Source organism: Stenella coeruleoalba, assembly GCF_951394435.1.
Source record: "Stenella coeruleoalba genome assembly, chromosome: 13".
Lineage (NCBI taxonomy): Eukaryota > Metazoa > Chordata > Mammalia > Artiodactyla > Delphinidae > Stenella > Stenella coeruleoalba.
In genome coordinates, this window is record NC_137159.1 from 60,288,903 (window position 1) to 60,313,208 (window position 24,306).

General features: G+C 45.3%; 2 protein-coding genes across 3 annotated transcripts in view; one reads left to right on the forward strand and one right to left on the reverse strand.

Moving 5' to 3' along the window:
• LOC307196044 (uncharacterized protein) overlaps positions 1 to 24,306 on the reverse strand; it is a gene marked incomplete at its 3' end in the record, with an annotated part of 305,233 nt that overhangs the window by 97,008 nt on the left and 183,919 nt on the right. The gene's annotated exons all lie outside the window — the stretch shown is intronic.
• Positions 374 to 22,940, forward strand: CDC42EP3 (CDC42 effector protein 3). Of its 2 annotated transcripts, none has more exons than XM_079941395.1 (2): positions 374 to 780; positions 21,292 to 22,940. In XM_079941395.1, the coding sequence occupies exon 2, from the start codon at positions 21,528 to 21,530 to the stop codon at positions 22,290 to 22,292; it is 765 nt and encodes a 254-aa protein (XP_079797521.1). In that variant the 5' UTR covers positions 374 to 780; positions 21,292 to 21,527; the 3' UTR covers positions 22,293 to 22,940. The 2 variants fall into 2 exon arrangements, with proteins under 2 accessions (XP_079797521.1, XP_079797522.1); XM_079941396.1 differs by having other exon boundaries at positions 374 to 742.

Genomic DNA, 24,306 nt, shown 5'->3' on the forward strand with positions numbered 1-24,306 from the left:
TTCTCTTGCCCGAGGGTCCCCCGGCCGCCGCGCCGGAGCCTTGCCGGGCTAGATCGGATCGTAGGGACGAAGAGAGGTGGGCGCACAAGGTTTTGTACAGGTGTCCGGGGTGCGGGCGGAGTCCCTTTGTCCTCGGGCACCCTGGAGCTAGCACCCTGGGTCCCTCTTCGAACCGAGCGTCCCGAGACCTTTCTTTGTGCCGAGGGAGCCGAACGCAGCTTCTCGCAGGGAAGCCGCATCCCTGGGGGTGGCGCTGGGGCGGTAACGATGAAAATCCATTGTCCTTTGGGGGCCCGCAGGCCGGGCCGCGGGTGAACCCGGTCCGCCCGCTCCGGGCCGGGGCTCAGGTACAGCGGCTGGAAGGGTCTGCCTGCGGCCCCCGCCCTCCGCCCCGCCCTGACCCGCCCCGCGAGCCGCCGGCCCCGCCCCGCGCCGCCCCGCCCCGCCCTTCGCAGGTTCAGTACGGGAGTACGGCTGCGGAGCGCTCAGTCTAGTTTGCACCTTCTCTCCCGGCCGCGGTCCGAGAGGGCGGGGAGGGCAGCGGTGGGGCCCGAGCTGGGGGAGAGTTCGGAGACTCCGGCCTTGGGCGCCTTCACGCCGTCTCCGAGCACATAATGCTGTGAGCAGGCGCCGCTCCGGCCGACCCGGCTGGATCTGCGCGTGGCGGGCAGGGACTGCGTGCGCCTTCGGGAACTGCGGCGCCCGGCCCCGGGGTCAGCGGCTGGGATCCTTGGCGCCGCTGGTGAGTTGCTGCCTGCCCACGGCTTCTTCTCTGCGCGTGTGAGTATGTCCAAACCGGCGGCCGTGGCCGCTTCCGGCGTGCGCGGGGGGCTAGGCTTGGAAATGCACAGGGAGCAGGGATACCTAGGGCATCCCCTTCCAGCTGGTGTCCAACGGATCAAAGGGGACATAAAGCAAACTGGGAGGGGTGCGAGCGGCACGACCAGATCGCAGAGCTCCACCGTTTGTGCCCACCACTTTTCAGGGTGAGGCTGCGCGGCTACACTGCACCCTCCGAGCTATTGACAGCCATTCTGGGCGCGTACTGCATTTTTCCATCTGAGAACAAGCCGCACATTGCTACCGCTCCCCTCCCACCGAGGACTGGCATCAGGGCTGCACAGGGTGCACGGTGCAGATCTGAGGTGGCAATACCCGCTGGGTGCCCTCTCCTCACTTGACGAGGGGCATTGTGCCTGGGGCTCCAACCTGCAGATCTGGCAGTCGATTTTTTTTTTTTTTTTTTTTGGTACGGTGGTTTCTGAACAACTGAAGTGTTTTCAATATTTTTTTCCCCTTTCTCCTTGAAACTAAGTATCTTGACAAGTATCGGACATGTAAGGACGAATGGATCTGGCCATTTTTTCGTTATGGATTATTATACTCCATCCCCCTCTCGACTTCGGGAGGCATGTGTTTCATCTTATAAATAGAAAGTAGCATATTTTTTGGCAGGACCTCCTTTATACTGTACAGTCTGAGAGGTCAGTTTAAAAATAAATATGCACTTGAATGTTACATTACCGAGAGCCAGGCTGTGGCTGGGACAAGCTGCGTGGACAGCAGCATCAAAGCCGGGAGCGCAGCTGTGTTGAAAGGAGTAAAAGCCCCAGAGTGCAGCCCAAGCTGACAGTCAAGTAATTACATTTTGTTTAAAAAAAAAAAAAGTGAGTGAATTAAAATGAGGGCGGGAATAGGAATGTCAGAAGGGTATTGCAACATGAATCTTTCCAGACCTGGTGTATTTGGGGGAGTCGCCGCTGATGCGTGCTAGGTGGTGGGGTGGGAGGTGCTGGGTAAGGGGAGGGAATTTATGAGTGTCTTAGGGAGACAAAGGTTTCCTCCCCACCCCCCAGCTCTTAGGCTTCACAGTAGTATCCTAGAGTTTCTTGGGGGCGCTGCCTTTAAAAAAGAACACAAATCAGGAGAGCAGCAGATTTGAATAGGAAAGCCTTTCTTGGGGACTTCCCAGGGAAGCACGGGGAGACAAAAGGCTCACCTAGAAGCCCTGATGATGCCCCAGGGGTATCCCTAAGGCAATTTAAAAGACTCCTATAACCTAACTTCGAAAAGATCTTTCATCTAACGACCAGGGAAATGCAGCTTCTTTTCTGGACAGTTCCAGAGATTCTCTTTTTGATACCAGCTAAGATCTGTTATGAGCTCTTCTGACAGTTAAGAATAAGCTACACAGGTATGTTTTCAGATTAGGTTGAAACACTCAGAGATAAGTTAGGGCAGTTGTGAAATGTTTGGCATTGTCACATGTGAAATTAATGATAAAGACTAATAGTCAAAGAACCAAGGAATGGTTGAGAGTTCTTCATTAAGTCTCTTAAAGAATGTAGGTTTCCCAACAGGCATCACTCATTGAATAAAACACTCAGTACCAGCCTCTGGGCTCACAGATAAGAACATTAGAGGAGAAATTTGGAAGCCTTTCTGGATCCATGGCAGTTCCTGTTTTCCAGTGGTTATCATCTGCAAGAGATTTACATTATGAATTCCATGATTGGAACATGGTGCTATGACTGTGGCAGCAGCTACAGACATGAAATAAGATGAGCTCCCCCTTCCCTTAAGATCTGAGCAGTGAAATTCTGTTTTGTATCTCAATGGAACATGTAAAGACAGCCAGAGTAATAAGTGTTGCACATTTTTTTGCTTTTTATTGTAAATTTAAACGTGGTGCAATATGAATAAATACAATGCCATAAAAATCATTGCAGAACTGTTCACATGAGCTGGTTTGTCCTACCTGCTGTCCAACTTTTCCTTTAAAGTGGTGTTTTATGTCCAACATGTTCACAAAAGCTGCCCTTTTTCCCTTCTAAAATTCGTGGTGTTCAACAGCATTGGGGATAAAGTTGTTTTAACCTACATCACCAAAAGACTTTTACCAGGCCATAAATTTTTCATAAGCTCTTTGCCCAGTAGCCATAACATTTATCCAGAGAGTGGACTTCCAATTCATAACCTGAAAAACCTCTAGGAAGACTGCTCTGATTTTTTTTTTAATTATGAAAATTCTTGCTTTCAGTCTGATTTTATTTAAGCTGGGCCTAATTTCTTTCTAACTAGAATCCTGTGTACCTGTTTATTCACTGATGGAATAAAAACTTAAATCTATTTTTTTTTTTTTTTTTTTTGCGGTACGCGGGCCTTTCACTATTGTGGCCTCTCCCGTTGCGGAGCACAGGCTCCGGACGCGCAGGCTCAGCAGCCGTGGCCCACGGGCCCAGCCGCTCCGTGGCATGTGGGATCTTCCGGACCGGGGCACAAACCCGTGTCCCCTGCATCGGCAGGTGGACTCTCAACCACTGCGCCACCAGGGAAGCCCCTAAATCTGTTTTTTAAATGCAGTTATGTTTGCCAGAGAGCAAGGACAGTATAGTCATTTGAAACTACTAGATTAAGCCAGCCACAAAATCTTTACCAAGCACCGAAGCCAAAGAACTCTCCTAATATATCCCACTGTTCCGTGAATTTGTATGTCAAAGGTACTTCCTACATGGAGCCTGCCCTAAGTGCCAAGCCCTGTTCTTAGCCCTTTACCTTGAATAACTCATTTATTTCTAATAATCACTCTATGAAGAAGGCACTGTTAATATCCCCATTTTACAGGTGTGGAAAGACCTCTTACATAATTTGCCCCAAATTACACAGTAAGGAACATACCTAAACATGCATATGCAATTTAGCAACCCAGTATGTGCATGAATGATTGGCTAATTTTCCACAAAGATCAGCATCTTCTGCTTAAGGAGATGGGGAAAAACCCTGAAGTTAAGAGCCTCTGAGGCAGGCTGTCTGGGTTCATATCTTGGCCCTGGCACTCAATACTTGTGTGACTTGGTGCAAATTACTGAGCCTGTGTACCTCAGTTTATCAGTTACAAAATGAGGATAATATTACTCTGAGGATTAAATGAGTTAAAAAAGAACACACTCAGAACAGGCCAGGTCCAGAGTAGACCCAATAAAAAGTTGATGCTTTCATTATTGCTTTTGTTGTTTCCTTAGGTGCTTAATACTTGTTGTCTCATTTAATATTCACAACTGCTCTCTGAAGTAGATAGTATTGTTCTTATTTTCCAGATGAGAACACAGGCTCAGAAAGGTTTAGTAACTTGGCCATGGTCACACAGCTAAGTAAGTAGCAGAATCAGGTTTGAACTCAGGTCTGTTTGACCTTATGCTAAATAAATACCCCACCCTCACCAACAGGGAGGAAGGCCAGGGAAGCTATTAAATCAGACTCTTTTAAGGGTTTTTGGCCTCTGACAGAGAACTCATTTCGCAGTACACTGTATCTCACAGTACCACCGCCCAAAGGAAGATGACAGTAATTGCCAGCCTTTGGGAATACCATGTGAATTATTTTATTTACTGAAGATAGTTCAACTCACAAGTATGGCCAGTAGTCATCTGCAGTGGATCCAGCATCAAACTGCTAGCGGTAACCCGAGCAGTTTAATTTATACCATAAACAAACAGATTTACTAGGAATATCAGGACCCAAACATGAAGTGGAGTTTAGTGTGTGGAACACATCCTTACTTTGAAGTTCTAGAGGTCAGGGGGTTGCAGGGTCCAGTAACCGATCTGGATAGTCACCTCCTTGAGACTGGTGACCACATCCATGGTGCCTGGCCCTGCAGTCCCTGGCACTCGTGATGTTGCCCCAAGAGGAGCTAAAGCAAGATGCAGGAACCACGAGCAAGGTGTGCAGGAAGGTTCTGTCCTTGGCAGAAGTCAGGCCTCATTACAGTTCTAAGTTCTGTACATGCCCCAGACCCTGCCAGATAACCTTCTGGTGTGAAAGAGCAAGGACGCCTTTGAAACCTAGAGGGGTGCCCTGGATAACCCAAGGGGCCTGCCTGGCCTCCACTGCCTTTGATACTGTGGGTTTGTGATGAGCTGTGGGAGGCTGCTCAGATTGAAGCAGGGGTTCTGGAAAGGATGTCTTGGCTTGAAATAACCCAAGTTGTCTCAAAACCGAAGGCAACAGCGTTAGGACTCTTCACCTCCATTTGGAATCTCCCCTTTTCCTGCCCCCATCCTTTCAAGGTTACAAACCAAAACAGCATCCCACAAACCAGAATAAATAATATCAGTAGCCAAATAGTTCTACAGCAAGTCAGGTATGTTCTTTCCTTTAGAAAAAGATGCCTTCCTTGGCCTTATTGTACTTCTTGAGTGCCCGGGTTCACCCAGTCTCATAGTGATGACTGAGTTTGACAGTACCTCTGGTGGAAGAGCAGTCTTTTAAATTAAAGCATACACTTTTATAATACAAATCATATTGATATTAGAAAGTTTGCTATGTCTGAATAGCCAAGAAAACTGATGAGTTTAAGGGCTGATGAGTTCAAATTAGTATTTTCTTGATCAAGTCATGAATTAATAGTAGAATGCTTGAACCTCAAATTTTAAATTTTTTAAAACCTGGATTTTCAGTGGTTTGGGTTTTATTTGCATATTTGAGAAAGTCATCATTAATCTTCTAGCCTTTGATTCTTTGTTAGAGTGTTACAGAGATCACACACCTGCAGTTAGCTAATACAGCACCACCTCATGTGAACTCTGAGGCAGGAATAGCATCAGAAGAGGATTCTTTGGGAAACCAGTCTGATGAAGGTCCCTCCCTGCAGGACTTTTCAGAGCATTGAATGTCGCTGGTACAGTGAATCTCCACACGGAGATAGTGTCTATCAAATCATTTTGCCCACAGAGCAGCTGCCAGGACTAGTCTAGCAAGAAACACTTTGGGAACCATCAAGCCAGAGGCAGACACCACCCGCTGTAGCCTGCCCTACAGAGCTGAAGGAACTCAAGAACCTTTTAGAGAACCGCAGGGTGTACAGGGCCAGAGACACAGGAACGCACTAGAAGATGCTAGCAAATACCCCGCCATTCTATTTGATAAAACTCATGCAGAATTAAGTGGAGACAATCACAGAGGGACTGGAGATCAGAAAACATAGGTTCTGGTCTTAGCTCTGACCCAGGTTGTGACCTCTTGGGGTCTTATTCTCATCTCTAAGATGAAGGTTTTGGTTCTAGATGATTTCCGATCATCTCTAGCTCTAGAATCCAGTGAGCCAGGATCAGTGACACCTATTAGCATAGCAGTCTTACTACTATACTAATATGTAAAACCCTGTGTTAAAAAACACACCTAGTGCAAATCCATGCGGGGCAGCCCAAGCCAACGTGGAGGGCAGAGAACTTCAAAGTCAGGCCTCTATTTAGACAGCTTACACATTTGGGAATCCGTCATGTTCTGGTGACAACCTGAAGGTCATATTTGTAGACGCATCATGCCAATGATAGATGACTGTGTGTTTAGTTGAAAAAGACCCGTTCTGTTCAAATCCATTATAATCATTTAGGCTACACACAACTTTTTAAACAAGCAAAGTCATTTTTAGGTAAAATGTGGCTTTGCCATTTCAGAATATATGTGAATTCTTTCCCTTTTTATTTATTTTTTTAACTTTTTTTTTTTGGCCAAGGAGCAGTTCAGACACGTAACATTGATTTTTAACACAGCAGGAGACGGGGGTAAGCCCTTGACTGGCCAGCTATGTCACAAGGTGAATCCTTGCCCATCTCTGGGTAAGTTCTGTCTGGGAAGATGTGCAAGGGGAAGGATGGGGGTGCAGAGGAAGCTGGTAGAAGTTCTCCAAGCTCTCTCCTGGCTCTAAACAGCTGTGATTCTGTTTTTTTGTGTTTGGTTTTTCCTTGTATCTGAGGCATTTTCCATAGTGTCTTGTACCTTCTCCTATTTTAACACTGATTGTGTTTAAATGATCATTTGTTGACCCTTGTGGCTGCCTAGACTACTGGCTCTTTTGAGAGTAGGGACTGAACCTAGTTTAGCTTGGCATTCATCTTTTTTACAATAGGACTTAATGAAAAAATGGACAATCTAGTCCTACCTGTGTTATCTTCTCTTAGCATTGTTAAGCCAGAAATCCTTTTCAGTTACCCAAGCTTAAGTCTGACCATAGTAAAATTATTCCTTCCCAGGCTACCAAATGTTCAAATTCAAAAGGAGGTTCCTCCAATCCTTTGGTTTTGGTGATAATGATCATCCAAGGTACTCTGAAAATCAGGCCACCACCAGAACTTCCTCAAAGTCTTCTCGGCCGGGCTGTTCCAACCTCCATTGAAGCTTTCTCCTGCCCAGGTGTGACTGTGGTGGCTCGGTACCGTGTGTCCGCTTACAGCACAGACTGGGCAGTCCAGGTGCTGGAAGGATGAGCGTTGTTGTTTCCTAATGCTCACCTAGACCTCTCAGCCATGCCTGCATGAGCCACTCATCATTGGTGTGCTCACTGATCATCTGTCTCCATGCTGGGACGTAGGCTCTGTGAGCACATCATTGCTGTAGCCTCGGTTCCTAGAATAGTGCCTGGCACTCAGTAGGTCCTTATTAGATGTTCGTTGTTGAATGGACATTGTGGAAGGTGAATGACTAGCCAGGGACTGGATGAAGTCATATGGAAGGCTCTCTCCAAAGCCTGCTGCTCGCTGAATGAATCAGCTCAAGCCACATGTCCCACTGTGCACGGCATTGCACCGAACTGGAAACTCGTTTCCTGCTCTCAGATGACTTCAGAGTGAAATGTTTTCCAAACTAATGTTGATTTTTGGCCTTACATAAGTTTTAGTAGAAGTTTACGCTCGTGGGTGGATTTTGTTCTGTATTCCTCTTAAGCCCTTAAGCTGTGGGCTCACCTGACAGGGCAGGTAGTGCCACTGCCGGACATATCTCAGGGGCAGTATGGGGAGTAAAACAGTGACTTTTTCCCAATTCCATTTTTTTCGTAGAATGAGGAATTATACAGTTGGCTGTCTGTATCCGTGGGTTCTGCATCTGCAGACTCAGCCAACAGCAGATCAGAAACATTGGGGGGAAATAAAAGTTCCAAAAGCAAACCTGAATTTGCTGTACACTAGCAACTATTTCTACTTTGTATGTGTCGTCTCCTGCTAAGAAGACACCGTTACTATCTCCACTCTACAGATGAGCAAGCTGAGGCTCTCAGAGAAAGTCATTGGCATTGCTTTGTACCCTTAATATCAGGAAAATGAGAAAAGATAATGAAAATTTTATAAACTAGTAAAAAGTATTTTTATTCTAAGGATAGTCTTAACTTCACTAAAAAGCATTGTTTTTTTTCTTAAAATTCCCTAGAAGCTAGAACTCTAACATCCGTTTTCTTTATTAAGTATAAATAAATCTCAAACACAAATCTATGATTCTATTACCTGTCTGTGTGCACATGAAGCTTATGTGCACATACGGGGGGCTGCTACTTGAAATGAGGAACACAGACTAGCGGGTATCTCCCCAAACTCCTCTCCCAGTGCAGGAATGCTCTCCCTCCCCTCTGGAATTCCTACCACAGTCTCAGGCTCAGCTGGAAAACTTCCTTTGATGGGCCTTTCCCATTCTTTAAGCTGATTAACTCAAGTTGGTTAGACTTCTTCCCATCCAGCCCCACCTGGCCTCTCCTTGAACCTTAATCACACACCTAATTCTTTTCTTCAAATGGTACTGATTCCCTCTCACCTGACAGCTCACCAAATATTTAAAGAAAATAACTGTATGCCTTTAAATTTTTCTTCATCTGACCAATCATTGGCTGTAATTTTCCTGACTCAAAGGAGTCCCATTTGTTCTCAAGGCTGGAGGAATTACCCTTGGAAATAAAGGATACATGTACCTGTAAAGAAGTTAGCTCCGTGTCCTGCTGACAGAATTATTCTCTAATTAAGCTGGAGGTAAGAATTCCAGTTGTTCACAGGGCAGACACAAATCATTTTAGCCCCATCTGCAATCATATATTGGTGACTGCCAGAGACATTTTAAGGAGAAAATGGATATGGTTATTTTGGTAATTAGAATGGTTCCCCTCCTTAGCACTGTATTTCAGTAGATGTTCTGCTTTTTCATTTGGGATAAAGATGCTTTGTGCTTGCATAGCACTCTATGAAGATTTTCACACTCAGCTCTTATAATCACCTGAGAGATAGACGGGTTTGGGGTGATTATCCCATTTACACAGGAGGTAACTGGCCCCCACATGGTCTGGAGTTGTAAAAGAATCCTATAGGGCTGGCTCAACGTTTCACCCAGTTCTTTCCTCCCCTAAGGCCTAGAATAGCAGTGAGAGCTCTGTCTACTGTTTTGCTTGCCCATGTGTTCATTCATTTAATAGGTGGGTTTTTTTTTTTAAGTACTTGATCTGTGCTAGTTATACACTGATATTAAAACAATCTTTTTCTGTAGAATGTTCATTATACAGTTTCTTGCAGGTTCCCTTGTATATCTTGGGCTAAATAATCCAAGTTTCCCCTTAATCCATTTCCTTTTGAAAGGAGAGGTCAGGCGAGCAAGCTCATTGTTTCTCCTGGGCCTCATTCTTTAAGATTGGCTTAAATGTAACTTGTAGGTCTGCATTCCGGGAAATGTATTGTCAGATCTTTCTAGAGTCTTGCCTGTCTCTCTAAGACTCTATTTGCACATGGCAGTCATGGATGGAAGTCTTTTCCCTTTGAAATAGCATGTCAACAAATATTTTTTGCCTTAATCTCAACGATCTGTATGAGTCTGTAGAATTACTGTGGCTCACATTGATAAGCTGTTAAATTCTAACCCTGCACGGATAGAGAAAGGAAAAGAAAGAAACCCTTTGCCACAAGAAAATAGATGACAGCTCCTTGCTAGATGATGTTTTAAATTTATTTTCCTGTAGGAGTCACAGAAAGACTCAGATTGCATCTTCAGCAGGGCAGGCAGGGTTGAAGAGGAAAGATGTCAAGGCAATCTCAAACTTTCTCATTTGTTCATTTAACAAACATTTGTTCAGTACCAGCCATGAATTAAATATAGTCTGTTCCCAAGAGAAGGCAGCCTAGTGGAGTAGACATTAGTAATTGCAGTATACTGTGAGAGTTGGTGGGTTTGAGGTATAAAAGGGTAGTATAGGCCTTGAGGACTGGCTGGACATGTAGCTGCAGGGTTGGGCGAGACCCTGATTGCTAAAGTGGGCCTCACAGGCTATCTTATCTCCAGGCTGTAAGGGTGGGCCTGCCACTCAAGGTTAAGGGAGCATTCTAGATGGTGCATTCTGATAGAGACTGAAACATAAAGTGGAAGATGAGGTTGAAGGCAAGGAGACAGGTGGGAAGGCAAATGCCCTTGTGCAAGAGATCGTGAAAGCTACAAGTGAGGCTGAGGCATGAGGCAGTAGGATGGACAAGAGGAGACAAGTAATAGGACTTGATGTGGAGAATGAGGCAGGGCGAGGAGTCGGGGGTGACAGCTGGGTTTTGGATTTGGGTGACTTCCTGCCATTTACTGAGAGGGAAAAGTACAGGAGGCCTATGCTGAGGGCTGGCAAGAGGAGGAAAGATGGCAAATTCCATCAGGGGTAAGCTGAACGGGAAGTACCTGAAGGAGGCAACAGAGAAAGGTATGAAAGACTAGGGGAGAAAAGTCCAGTGCTTCTTTCTGTGAAGGACCAGTGTTTTTTAGTGTTCTGTTTCTTTGTTTCAATTTCCAATGGATTGTATAGGATACCTGGCACAACACAATGAGTAGCTGCTTGGACCACACCCAGTTTCCACTCAGACCTGATCATACACAGCTCCCAAACTTGCCAAGAGTCTGACCAATAAGAAAAATCCACAGATCCGCATGCTTGATTATGTCATAAAGTTTCTAGAAGCTTACTTTCAATTTCTTTCCTTATCTCATCATGGACTGGCCTAGTCCATAGATCCACTTTGAGTAGCACTGGTCTAGACTAAGGTATGTATAGGCTGAAGACACAGATTTGGAAGTTAGCATTAGAGGTAGTTGAGGCCAAGGACAGGGGTGTGATTGCTGGAAGATTGTTAAGGGCTGGGCCATGGACAACCACCATCCAACCCCGTGAAAATGCCAATGTCTAAGGCAGAGGTTCAAACTTTTCCCATAAAGCGTCAGTTTAGTGTTTTAGGTTTCGATGGCCACATACAGCCTATCACAGCGACTCAACTCTGACCTTGTCATTTGAAAGCAGCTCTACCAGTTTCCAGCCCTCAGCACTACAGGGAACGGGGGCCGGAAAATTCTTTGTTGTGGGGGCAGTGTCCTGTGCGTCACAGAATGTTCATTTAGCCGTGCCTCTGACCTCTGTCTACTAGATGCCAGTAGATGCCACCACCCCCAGTCATGAGAATCAAAAATATGTCTAGACATTGCCAAATGTCACCTGCGGGGGTGGGGGTGGGGGGGATGGGACAGAATCACCCTCAGTTGAGAACTACTGAGCTGAAGGTAGTACATTAAAAAATGAGCACTGGTGTGTTCCAATAAAACTTTATTTACAAAAACAGACACAGGGTTGGATTTGACCCACCTACCATAATTTGCAGACCCTTGATCTAAGGGATGGGCATAGGGAAAACTAAAAGGGCTTATTCAATAAAATTTAAGGGCCTCTTGTGTTTGCAGCCCAAGAGGAGGCTCTGTAAGTGATCCAGCATAAAGAAGAGACTGTTAACAACAGCGGCTCCTTTTTTATAGCACCTTTGCCTACCTTATTCTTATTGAGCTTACTACCTACCAGAAGATATCAGACCCAAAATCACAAGAGAACAGGAAAGAAAACAAATATAAGCTCTTTAGGAGCCCTAAGAAAACCTCCAAGCAAGGCAGTAATGAGCCTGGATTGCGTGAGGTGAGTTTAAGAATTTCTCCAGGAAGGAAGTGACTGAAGCAGGTCTTGGAGGATGTTATGAATAATGGTTGATGGTAAAGAGGTGGGAGGACAATTCACGTAAGGAACACAGGTTTCTTAGTTTCAGAAAGTCAGGAGGGAAGTCACGTGTCAATAGCAAGGGAACGGAGCCATTGTCCCGGCGAAAGCCTTGTGGGTGTACAAGGCGCCCCGATGCATGGCCACGATGCACGTGTTTCCTCTGGGAAAATAATTACCAGCATTTAACGCTTTTTTCTAAGAACAGGATATTTTTTTTTTCTCCTTGAGACTCAGGGGCTTTTATTACCTCAAAATTTTAATCTCATGGCTTTTATTTCACATGAAGTCAAATCCCTTTTGAGATTCTTTGACAAGGGCAAAAATACTGAAAATTCCTAGTGAGTTGGAAAGGCTGGTATCTGGGACCATTTTATTCATTCTTAGTTAATGACAAGGTCAGGTTATCATCTCTGCCTCTCACTGATGTTGAGATCATAGTATATCATTTCCTCTTGGTGCTGTCAGACTTCAGGACAGATAGCCTGGAATAGACACTCCCATTCTCAACCCACTTCCACGGCAGTCACGTTAGTTATCAAATCAGCAGTGGTTAAAAGCACAGACTGTGGAGTCCAGCCATAGCTGAAATCCTGGCTCCTCCATGTTTATAACACAGTGGGGTTTGCCGTGGAAGTAGGTAGAGAATGCACTGGCCACTGCCAGGTTCCAAACATACCCAGTGTTGGTGTGATGCAGAGGAGCCCCTGCAACGAGTGTGGACGATTGTCAAGGGCCCTAGCAGGATGGGAGGACGGCATGGAAATCCCTATCTGTCCCTTCATCCTGTTAGGGAAGGAAGAGTATAGTCAAGAGACCTAAATTACATGTGCTCTGAAGACAAAGGACGAAGAACACCATACCATATGTAGTATGAGTCAAGTGACCATAGTCTGAATTTCTGGACACCTGTCAAACCTGTTTGGATCACTTGATATTCCTATTGCCATAGTTGGAGTTTTCATAGAATAGTTACTGACTTAAATATTAGGGTTTTTTTTCTTTTTATTTTTTTGGTGAGCAGCTAAGCAACTTTACAAGTTATTTGATTTGAGCTGAGTTTTCAGATTTGAGCCAATTCCCGGCTGAATGTTGCTGACAACTTCAGGGTGAGATTCTCATCCTGTGTTGATATTCTCCTTGCAGCTTCACAAACCAGGTCAGATCCATTAGTTCTAGAAGCATGGGAGCAGTTCACAGGAATGGTCTTATTTGATTCATATCCACCAGCTAGCGCCTCTGCCTTGGTCCTTCTGCCCAGCCCTGAGGCTGAGTCCCTTGTAAAACTCGTCATGGTAAATGAGCCAGGCCCTTCTCCTGCCTCGTTATAACTGCCAGGGCTCCACATCCGTCTTGAGTCCTCCTCAATAACTCATTTTAATAGGGAGAAAGGTTGAAATGGCCTCTCTTCAAAAGTGCAGGGTTGGTACTTTGAGGTGGATGCTCTGTCTTCCAATTTTGCTTCTAAAAACCCTTTCAAACAGTACAATTAGATCCTATAAATGTGAGAAGTGTATGCACATTAGCAGTGAGTCTCCCATATGGTATTTGTGGGTCTCTATATAATCAGGGTTGTAAAAGAAAAATAAATACAAGCTGTAGCTGAATCATAAACGAGAAGTCCCTTTATAAATAATTGCGGGTTGAGATGTAGCATAGACTTTGAGTGGGTCTATAAAATAGTCCGCTCAGTCTGGCTATAAGTTCATTTGCATGACAGCCAGGCGGCTGGGAACTAAGCTAATGGCGTTTTATAGCCTTGCAGCATATAGCTATGTCCTCAGTTCAGATAATATGGGGAGAGGATAAGAATCTAAAAATAGAAAAGGCATCTTTTTATCTTCTCGTGGGTGGAGTAAAACAGACTAAAAATATGAAAAGCATCCCTTCAGGATGCCATTTACCAGGGTATTCTCTGGTTACATTTATTTCTGTCTTAGATTTTCATGTAAGTTCAATGTTGGATCTCTAGTAGTATGATTTTTTTTTCTCCTTGAATTTTAAAATACTTTGATCCAGAGACACACTCCTACAGAGGTTTGCAAAAGGATTGGCATGAGTGCCCTCATCGTCATAATATTTTAGTATTTCTGATACAGAAGGTTGTCTGGTCATCCCTATATTAGTAATAACTGCTGTCTTCAAATGGAAAGTCTTCTAGGAAAAGTCTGTGTTTTTTATGGGTGAGTGTGATGTGGAGCCATAAGGAAATGAGCAGTGATAGTTTTCCCCTGTGGGACACTCAAAATGAATAGGGACGAGACCCCACCCACTGTGCACATCTCAGATGCTCAGGGGCAAGGCTGCTGCCCGGTGACATCCTCCATGCATGCCTGGTACACTGCCCCGTTCCCACAGCAACCCATTCCATCTTGCCAGAACCCTGGGTTCTCCCTTAGAGGATCCAAAAGCTGTTTCCCTGTAGCTTCTGCTTTTGTAGCCCTAGGGCCTCTCATACTGAACAAGTTAATCCCTTTTCCACTACAGTTCAGTGAATCCTTCAGATCCCTGAAGATTCATTTCCCTCAGTATCTGAGTTTTCTTTAAGCTGCTCCGCCTCACCTTCTCACGTGTCCTGACGGAGTCCCTTTGTCTCCCTATTGGACTCCTGGGAACCTGTAGGAACATGTTCCAGGTCACCTTTATCCCTTTAAAGTGTGAAGCCCAGGGTGAAATAGACTTTTCCAGGGCTCATCGCAGTGGAATTGACTTCCCTATGTTGGCAACGGAGAGCAATACCCCAGAGATGGTTGTGGGTGTAAGGGGTGGCGGGTTCTTGGCCATGCCACCATCCCTCCCTGGGACTGTTGCCTCAGGCACAAAGGAGGAATAACCAAGTATTTTTGCTTGGGGCCCAGATGGTGCAGCGGTGCTGCATCTGGGTGCTAGGAAGAAGGGCATGCTGATTCAACACTGAGACAAAGCGAAAAGTGATAGGAAGTTAGGGGGTCTTGGAAGGACGTGACAACTAAGCAAGAAAGGGGAAGTCGAGTGCAGACTCACTTCCTGCAAGCTGAAGAAAGGAAAAGGCCCACAGGTCCCCCAGGACAGCCACACACACACATGCCTCCCCCCCACCTGCCCTGTTTTTATGCATGCGTGTTTTAGATTAACATTGCAACCTATTGTGCAGGATGCAAGAACCTTTTTATCCTCTCTGTCCCCTAAGAATTAATCTAAAAACAATTAGTAGACAAACCAAACATTCCTTTCTTAAAACAAATGGAATTTTTAAAAATCTCAACCCCTTTGTTCTTTTCAGAGCCCTGTGAGTTGCCAGTACTGTCAACTCTGGTCATCCAGGGACTGATTTTTGAGTGTGTGACTTTTTCATAACCCTTTTTTTTTCTCCCCCACCTCCTGGCTGCTGCCCTGTTTTGGTCTTTTCAGCATCATTCTCTTTACCAAAAGGATGATAAGGAAATGAAGGGAAGGGTGGCCACTTCAGTTTTTTTCTTCATTGAATTATTATTTCTGTGTTGATTTCTCTTGTTAGCACTGTCACTTATGCTTAAATCAGTCATATGTAAGAAACTGGAATTGTCTGGCCTGGTACAGGAATGACCACCTGACACTGCCTTTCTTATCAAAACCATGCCTTCAACTTCCTCCTGAGTCCTTTTGTGTCTTGGAACCCTTGAGCTTCTCACAAGTTCCTGTGAGTGGGGGTCTGTGCCTTTGCAGCTGGACTTCTCGCCCACACATCTGCCGGACATCCTCTCTAACCTTGATAGACGGTGACAGGCGACTGACTGGGGAGTTGAACCCTTTTGTTGGCCAGTCTCTCCTCTCCAGTGCCCAGGAGCTGGAACCTTTGTTTTCAGAGGAATCTATAATTTCCAAGATGAATATTACCTCAAATGTCATCTAAGCGGGGGAAGAGGAGCAAACAGTGATCTAAGAACTTCCGGAGAACGGAATCAGCAATCTTGGAGAGTTCAGATTTCAGGGTCAAGGGCAGCGTTTTGAGAAAGGTCTACACATAGGATGGTTTCTTTTTCTCTCTCTTTTTCTTTCTTTCTTTCCTTTCTCCCTCCAGTCCTTCATCCCTTCCTCCCTTTCTTCCTTCCTCTTTCCAAGACGGTGGGAGTGGAGGAATGATGGCAATGTAGGAAAGCTGGAGAGCAGGAGAGTCCCAAGTGTGGAGAGTTGTTGATGGTGGTAGAGTCCTGACCGATACGCAAAGGCTGGAAATGCTCTTCATTTGGATCTTGGAACACCCAGGAGGGCTGGCTCTCCAGTTCTAGTCAGGCCTGTAAGCCCTTTTGGTTTAGCTCTTCCTGTCTTCTTCTCCCGCTTCCTCCTCCTGGGTGTCCACCTGACTCAGGCTCTCCCTCTGATTCATCCCTTGCTCTGTCTGCTACTACGTGGGTCAGCCACCAGCAGCCTCCAGGAGCCCAAGTCTCCTTTTCAGAAAATGGTGAGGAGGGACGGGATTTCGTGTTGTGGCCTTTAGGACTCCTTTTCAGAAAATGGTGAGGAGGGACGGGATTTCGTGTTGTGGCCTTTAGGACCATTCCATCATAAAATGCTGCTCATCTGCATCACCACCACCTCTCAGAGAAGGAGCTATACTCCTGAGCCCCAGTACCTCCACCTGCCTGTGCTTCCCTCCACATGGGTACCCTGCCACCCACACCTTCCCCAGCATCCTGGGGCTCTTCCCTCTTCTCATTTCCTTCTGACGAAAAACCTCTTCTGAGACCTTTTCCATCCTACAAATACAGACTAGTGGAGCCTCTTTGGTGAAGGCCTGATCACCACAGAAAGGAATGATCTGTCCCTTTGACAAGCTCAGGTGAGATGAGGCTCAGCCCTCTCGTGAGGCCTTCTGCCTTAAGATTTTGGCTTTTGAACCCACTTTCCCATAATATTTTTTGCATTATTATCAGTGACTTATGGGTTCGGTAGACTTTTTAGGACCTACGTATAAAATTGTCTCTGCAGGAAAGTGCAATCTGAGCCCGAAACAACCCTTGTACTTATTTTTTTTAAATAGCTAATTCATGCACGTAGTTCAGAAATCCAAAATCATGAAAGGATGTACTGTGAAAAGTTTCTCTTCCACCCTTAGCCCCTTCCATCTACTTCCTCTCCCCGTGGGCACCTCACCATTATTTCCTGTGTATGCTTCCAGAGAAAGCTTATCTACATACAAGCCAGTACAGATGTTATCAACACACTTTTGCACCTCTCTTTTTTTTCCTTTGAAGATATAGGTCTTTGAAGTTCTTTCTATATCAGCATATAAAGAGCTGCTTCATCCTTTTCTAGGCCTGTGTAATATTCATTTGTACAGATGCACCTTAATTTGTATAAACAGTCCTCTAAAGGTGGACAATTAGGTTGTTTCCAATTTTTTTTTTTTTTTTTTTTTTTGGCCGCACCGCATAGCTTGTGGAATCTTAGTCCCCCGACCAGGGATTGAACCCGGGCCCCTAGCAGTGAAAGCTCCATGTCCTAACCACTGGACTACCAGGGAATTCTCAGTTGTTTCCAACTCTTGGCTGTTATAAACTATGCTGGACCGACAACACTGTATATGTATTATTTCCTTATTTCCCGTATACGTAAATTGGATAAATCTCTGTAAGTGGAATTCCAGGGCCTAAGGAATGTGATTTGTAGTTTTCATAGATACTGCATTCCACTGAGGTTAGACCTGTGCATGCTTCCCTACTCTTATCAGCCCATCGTGTTATCACATATTTGTATCTTAAAGAGGCTTTGGAAGGAACCCCCTTCATCATTTGGGAGCTGACTGACTTCCCAGGGAGTGTGCTACTTAAATGGCAAGACCCTCATGTCTGGAGCCCATGCCCAGCCACTTGGCTTAGTGCCCAGTAGCTGTGCGGCCTTGGCAAAGCCTGTGCCTTGATGCTTCGTCAGTAAAATGGGGGTGTTAACATGTGTTCTTGTGAGTGAGCTAGAACACACCAAAGGTTGGAACAGTGCCTAGCACATAGAGGCGTTCTCAATAAACATTTCTTGTCATATGACACGTTGGTGGTTCCCATGAGATGCACACATACCCTCTCCAGGACCAGGCACTTTGTTCCCAGTGAAGAAACCACCCTGCAGTTTCCTGCTTTAGCAACAGCATAGAAGTTGTTGAGCAGTCAGCCTGGGGCATGGCTGTCCACTGACTGATAAGCCAAGGAGCCCAGAACATTCAGAAAGCAGAAAGGAGGGGAGGAAGCAGTCAGGGTATTGGATTGTCTCTCCCAGGATCAAGCATGGTTGCCCCTGAGCTGGAGGAGGAAAGATAACAGATAAGATAGATGGATGGGTCAGAGCTCTCAGATATTTTCCCAGCACCATGTCACAAACATCAACTTGTCTAAAGTTGTAAAACTGACATTTTTGCACCAAATTCCCTTAACTTCCAATGAATTGGAGGGCTCCTAGCCCTGGCACACAATAGAAATTCAATACAAATTACTGTTTTCAAAGTCCTAGAAGCCTCCATCCCTGTCATGCAGTAAATACTATGTAAATATTTGTAGAAAGAAAGAAAAATGCCTTTTAAGGTATCTCCTTTCTTTTCCCACTCCTGATAATCTACTGCCTGCAGCTTATCTAGCCTCTGCTCACCAACCCTTTTCTTACTTTTTTCTTTGTTTTTTTGTTGCTTGTCTTCCACCTTTGCATCCACTCCACTGACATAAAACCCAGCTTCTACCAGGTCGAGCAAGCCTCTGCTGAGGGGCCTGCAGGGCCCATGGCCATGGCTGTGGCCAGGCAGGGACTGAGGACTGGGCCTTCCAAGTGTAGCAGGCATACCCTCTACCTTTTCTCCTCACTTCTGCTCCCCAATATCCCCAGTTGCTGTACAGGTAAAGGGTGAATGTGAGTGATCCAGTCAGAGGAGCAGAGAAGCACTCTAGCTGCATCTTCGTGCTATTTTTGTTTTTCTAAAGAATCTGAAATGAATGCCATGCCTTGGTTCTGGCCTTGCATAACCCTGGCTCCACCAGCTGACCACATGCAGCCCTCACATGCCTTGGAGTTGCAGTGGACACACTGTATCTTTCCATGGCAGCTGCCCTCCTGGCCTTGTGCACTGAGGACACAGCTCCAGTGGGCAGCTGTTCTTCGGGGCTGCCCCCCACCTTCTGCAGGCCCAGCGCCCTAGCTGCTTCTGCAGGTGGTCATCATACTGTGCCTAGAGGGGCAGGGAGGCGACACCAGGCACCCTGGGTGGCAGGGGCCCTGGGCTGTTGTGCACTTAGAGGGGAAGGACATTGATGTTTTAGCACGAAGACCCAGGGCTTCCACTTCTGTTACTATTACAAGACCCAAATTAGAGTTAAAACTATGAGAATGTCAGACTCACAAGCATGTCTTCCCATGCTAGGGTTCCCCATCTACTCACTTGGTATCAAGCATCTCTTTTAGTAACATGGTATCTCTGTGCCTTCCTAATCTGAAGTGGGAAGGCCAACCCACCAGGCACCTCCGGGGAGTGTGTGGTCGTATCTGGCAACTTCCAGGGTAGCCTGCACTGGGTGCAAACCCTCATGCCACCTTGGCCTCCTCCCCATTCCCAGAGCCAGGGTAGGGGTGGTCTCTCCAGCTCATCCTTCTCTGCCTCCTTAGGCCTGGGTGCCTGCCACTTCCCAAACAGAGCTACTTGTTACCTGGCTGGAGCAGAGTCCTCACCATCTGCCACAGGCAAATGAATTTAAAACTGTTGCTGAAAGGAAAAAAATATGGGGCAGATATAGACGGCCTCCAGCTGCTACAAAGCAAATGTGGCTCTCAAGCCACCATCTAACCCAGCCCTCGGAGTATTTACTTATTTATTTGCTCTGCGGCCAGGGGGAGGACAGCCCAATGGGAGAGGTCACAGCAGAGCCATTTTAGGAATTCCCCCAGTGGCGAAGGGTTTAGCTTCTCCATGTCAGCTGATGTGACTGAAGAGTTGGAGGATTATTTTCAAGAGATGAAGAGGTTCTCATCTGTAAAACGAGAGCCCCAAACCTTCTTGTAGCCCATCACTTCTAATTGTGTCATATAGCATGTGCAGGGAGAGTGTGTTAACTTTCTACGTGGGTAACAAATTACAAACATAGTGGCTTACAGCCCTACCTGTGTTCTGTCTCACAGTGTCTGCAGGTCAGAGGTCCAGGCAGGGCTTAGATGCATAGTCTCATCAGGCTGTAAACTAGGGGTCGGAGTTATGGTCTCATCGGAGGCTCAACTGGGAAAAGATCCACTTCCAGGTTCCCCCAGGTTGCTGGCAGAATTCATTTCCATATGCCCTCTCTCAGTGGCTTACTTTTTCAAAACCAGTAAAGGGAGCCTCCCTCCAGTCTGCTAAGATGGAATCTTTTATAATGTAACCTAATCAGGGCTGTGACATCTCATCACCTTGTTTAGAAGCAACTCGCAGGTTCTACCCACAAAGGCATTAACACCAGGCGGCCACTTACTTGGAACCCTGCCTACCACAGGGAAAGGATACAAGCTTATCAGCAAATGTTTCTAAAGTATTCTCAAGTGAAGACCCAACCTATTATGTATGATCACACTTTTCTCTTTGAAAAAGAAGCAGTTTTGTTCTTTTCCTTCCATTTCAGAATGTCGCCAAATCCTGAATTTATTTTTTGCTTTTCACAATCTTTTTATTTTATTTTATATTGGAGTATAGTTGATAAACAATGTTGTGTTAGTTTCAGGTGTACAGCAAAGTGATTCAGTTATACATATATATGTATCTATTCTTCTTCAAATTCTTTTCCCATTTAGGTTAAAATCCTGAAATTTTTGACAGCCCCGTTCTCTCTGCCACAACTTGATTCCAGCTCCAACTTCCATAATGGCTTTATGTTACTGAGAAAGAGTGTTCCTTTTTTTTGACTTCCGAATCTCAGTTGTCTCAACTGTAAGAATGCATTTTCACTGAGATTTTGTTGGATACTAGCTTCACTGTCACTTAGTAAATGATATTTCCAGTTCCTTTCCTTATAGGACTTCATTGTATTGCATTTTTATTTATATAAAGAAGTCAATCAACAACAAAATATTCTTCGTCTTGCTAGTGTGAACGCCAATGCAAGAGAGAATATATATTTTAAAACAAATTCAGTTGTGTCTAAGGAGCTGAAATCACTCTGCTCATGTGCTGAGAGCAGTTCTTATAACAGAGGAAAAGGACTAAAATCTCAGACGTATCCAGAAAATTGTGTCCATGACCATGTTTAAAAAGTGCTGATGTCATATGTTTGGGTTTTTTAATCTCTCTTTATCTCCCTTTTTTCTTTTTTCCCCTGAAGTAAGACTAAGATTAGTGGACCCTTGTTAAGATCAAAGTTTTTATCCTGCTTAATGGAGAGAAACAAAATAAAGTTTGGCTTCAGATGGGAACTGGTCCTGCCATTATTTACAGGCTCTTGAAAAAGTGAAAAAGTCAAGCCCAAGTGATCCCTGAAGGGTCAGCTAATTATAACCTGCTTTGGTTTCTCTTCCAGGTTTCTCCATGCTGTGGAAGGGACTGGCGGATGTAACCGGCTCTCCAGAAAGCCCTGCTTGGCTGTAAGTCCAGGAAGGCCTCTTAGACCTCCATCTCATTTCAGAGCCACTTCTGAGCTACTTGAGAAAAATGATGTGACAGTTCCTATCAAAAAGGATATTGGGAAACATATAACATCTGTGAAGAAAGTCGCCCTTTTCCCCTTTTGCAAAATCGACATCCTCAAACTCCAAAATGCCAGCCAAGACCCCAATTTACCTGAAAGCTGCCAATAACAAGAAAGGAAAGAAATTTAAACTGAGGGACATCTTGTCTCCAGATATGATCAGCCCTCCCCTTGGAGACTTCCGCCACACCATTCACATTGGCAAAGAGGGCCAGCACGATGTCTTTGGAGACATTTCCTTTCTTCAAGGCAACTATGAGCTTCTACCTGGAAACCAGGAGAAAGCGCGCATGGGCCAGTTCCCTGGGCATAACGAGTTCTTCCGGGCCAACAGCACCTCCGACTCCATGTTCACAGAAACGCCCTCTCCGGTGCTCAAAAATGCCATCTCCCTCCCAACCATCGGAGGGTCCCAGGCACTCATGTTGCCCTTGTTGTCACCGGTGACATTCAGTTCCAAACAGGAGTCCTTAGGGCCGGGAAAGCTGCCCCGGCTTAGCTGTGAGCCGGTCATGGAGGAGAAGGCTCCGGAGGAAAGCAGCCTGTTGGAGAACGGGACGGTCCACCAGGGGGACGTCTCGTGGGGGTCCAGCGGGTCCGCATCCCAGTCCAGCCAGGGCAGGGGCAGCCACTCCTCCAGCCTCTCCGAACAGTATCCCGACTGGGCGGCCGAGGACATGTTTGACCATTCCGCCCCGTGCGAGCTCGTCAAGGAAAAGACTAAATCAGAGGAGTCCCTCTCTGATCTCACGGGTTCCCTCCTCTCCCTGCAGCTCGATCTTGGGCCCTCATTTCTAGATGAGGTGCTGAATGTCATGGATAAAAATAAGTAACAGGACACCGCCGGCTCTTTTCATTTGGGGTAAAAGGTATCAAAAAACAGAACAAAACAAAACTAACCACAAAGAGAAGAGCTTCGCTGGCTATACTTGCTGTCATGTGATGGGTTTTCTAAAATAACTTTCCTACAAAATATTTTTTTACCTGGTATACCCTGTTTGCAAAAACAGTGGAAAAAAAACAAACCTATCCTGGCAAAGAGAGGAAGTGAGTCAGAACCCATTTTCGGCGGGCATTGCTGATGTACAGCTCACATTTTTTGTTTTCAGACACATAAGAAATCTGGCTTGGCCAGGGCTGGCACTACTTATGAAGGGCCGTGCCAGTCACATTAAGGACCTTTACAGTACTCTGGCATTTTCTGAGCGAGAGGAAGTCAAAATTTATTTAACACCCACGCCTTTTTTCTAGACTCTTTTCTATATTATATCGTTTGGGCTCACCATAGCAAATTCTTCAGTGTTAAAACTTTTCTCTGTTTTCACATTTGAACAACTTTATGGGTTTTGGGGATTTGCTTGTAGCTCTTATATATCTCTATATATTATATCTATATTGCGAAATTTTGACTGTCAGCTACATGTTGGTAAGACACAAGCAAAGTATTACTGTAACTAAGTTATTTTTAAAGTTAAAATATATTTTTATGTGCCTTTGGCTCTTTATTGCAGAGTCTACATCTTATAGGTACTACATCAAATATGGTCATTTGACTTTCCATTGGGATTCCATTCTAAGCTGTGTATGTGTATGTTTGGAAAAATGTATTCATACTTAGCTTTATTTTTTTTTTCTTCATCTGTTATCATACTTTTCACATCAGCCAACAATGGATTGTAAAGTGTAAAGGCACAGGTTACTCACAATGCTTCTGCAGAGACTGTGGGCTACACCACATAATGTTATTTGGAAATATGGGTATTTTAGTACAGTACATACTTGCATTACATAGGTACTTCATACAACACAATAAAGAGTAAATGTTAAAATCAACTTGCTTGGTTATAGTAATAAACAAAAACATAAGACAGTAATTATATTTTCTTCAAGTCCAGGGCTAGAAAAATTGCTTCTGTAAAGTGTACATGAGCCTTGAAAATAAGGTAAGAGGTGATTTCCACCCACTCAGTAATTTTGATTATTGCCCAAAGGTTTGAGATTCTAAAAATAAGGCCCCTCAATTTTAGTAAAAATGAACATGTGAGATGAGAATTTTTTTTTTTTAAGTCAGCACTGATGCCAACTTCTCAAAAACTCATTTCTGTGAATCTCCTCCCTTACTTTAACACGGCAAACTCGTGCAACCCCAGCCCTGTCCCTACAGGATAGATGCTTCCATGCAGCAGGTGCCATACAGACAAGATTAAGGAGGCCAAAAAGGAGGGCAGCAGAGCACCTTGCCCCCAAGAAGACAGAGATGCCCTGAGGATGTTGGTTAAGGAAACAGGAACAGGAAATGAACACACCGATTCTGATCCTGTTGTCAACACCCCTTCCCCCTCAAAGACAAACACTTGCACGCAAAAACTTTCATTTCTCCTTGAAATATACCCCTGGGACTTCCCTGGTGGTGCAGTGGTTAAGAATCCACCTGCCAATGCAGGGGACACGGGTTCGAGTCCTGGTCCAGGAACATCCCACATGCTGCGGAGCAACTAAGCCTGTGCGCCACAACTACTGAGCCTGCGCTCTAGAGCCCGTGAGCCACAACTACTGAGCCCGCCTGCCACAACTACTGAAGCCCATGTGCCTAGAGCCTGTGCTCTGCAACGAGAAGCCACCGCAATGAGAAGCCCATGCACCACAACGAAGAGTAGCCCCCGCTTGCCGCAACTAGAGAAAGCCCGTGCGCAGCAATGAAGACCCAACGCAGCCAAAAATAAATGTATTAATTTATATTAAAAAAAAGAATGTATCCCTGAAATGACTGCCTCATCCAAACGTTTCAGTGATATTCTCACCGTGTCTGGAGATGCTGCAATTCCATCATCTGGTTAGCTGAAATAA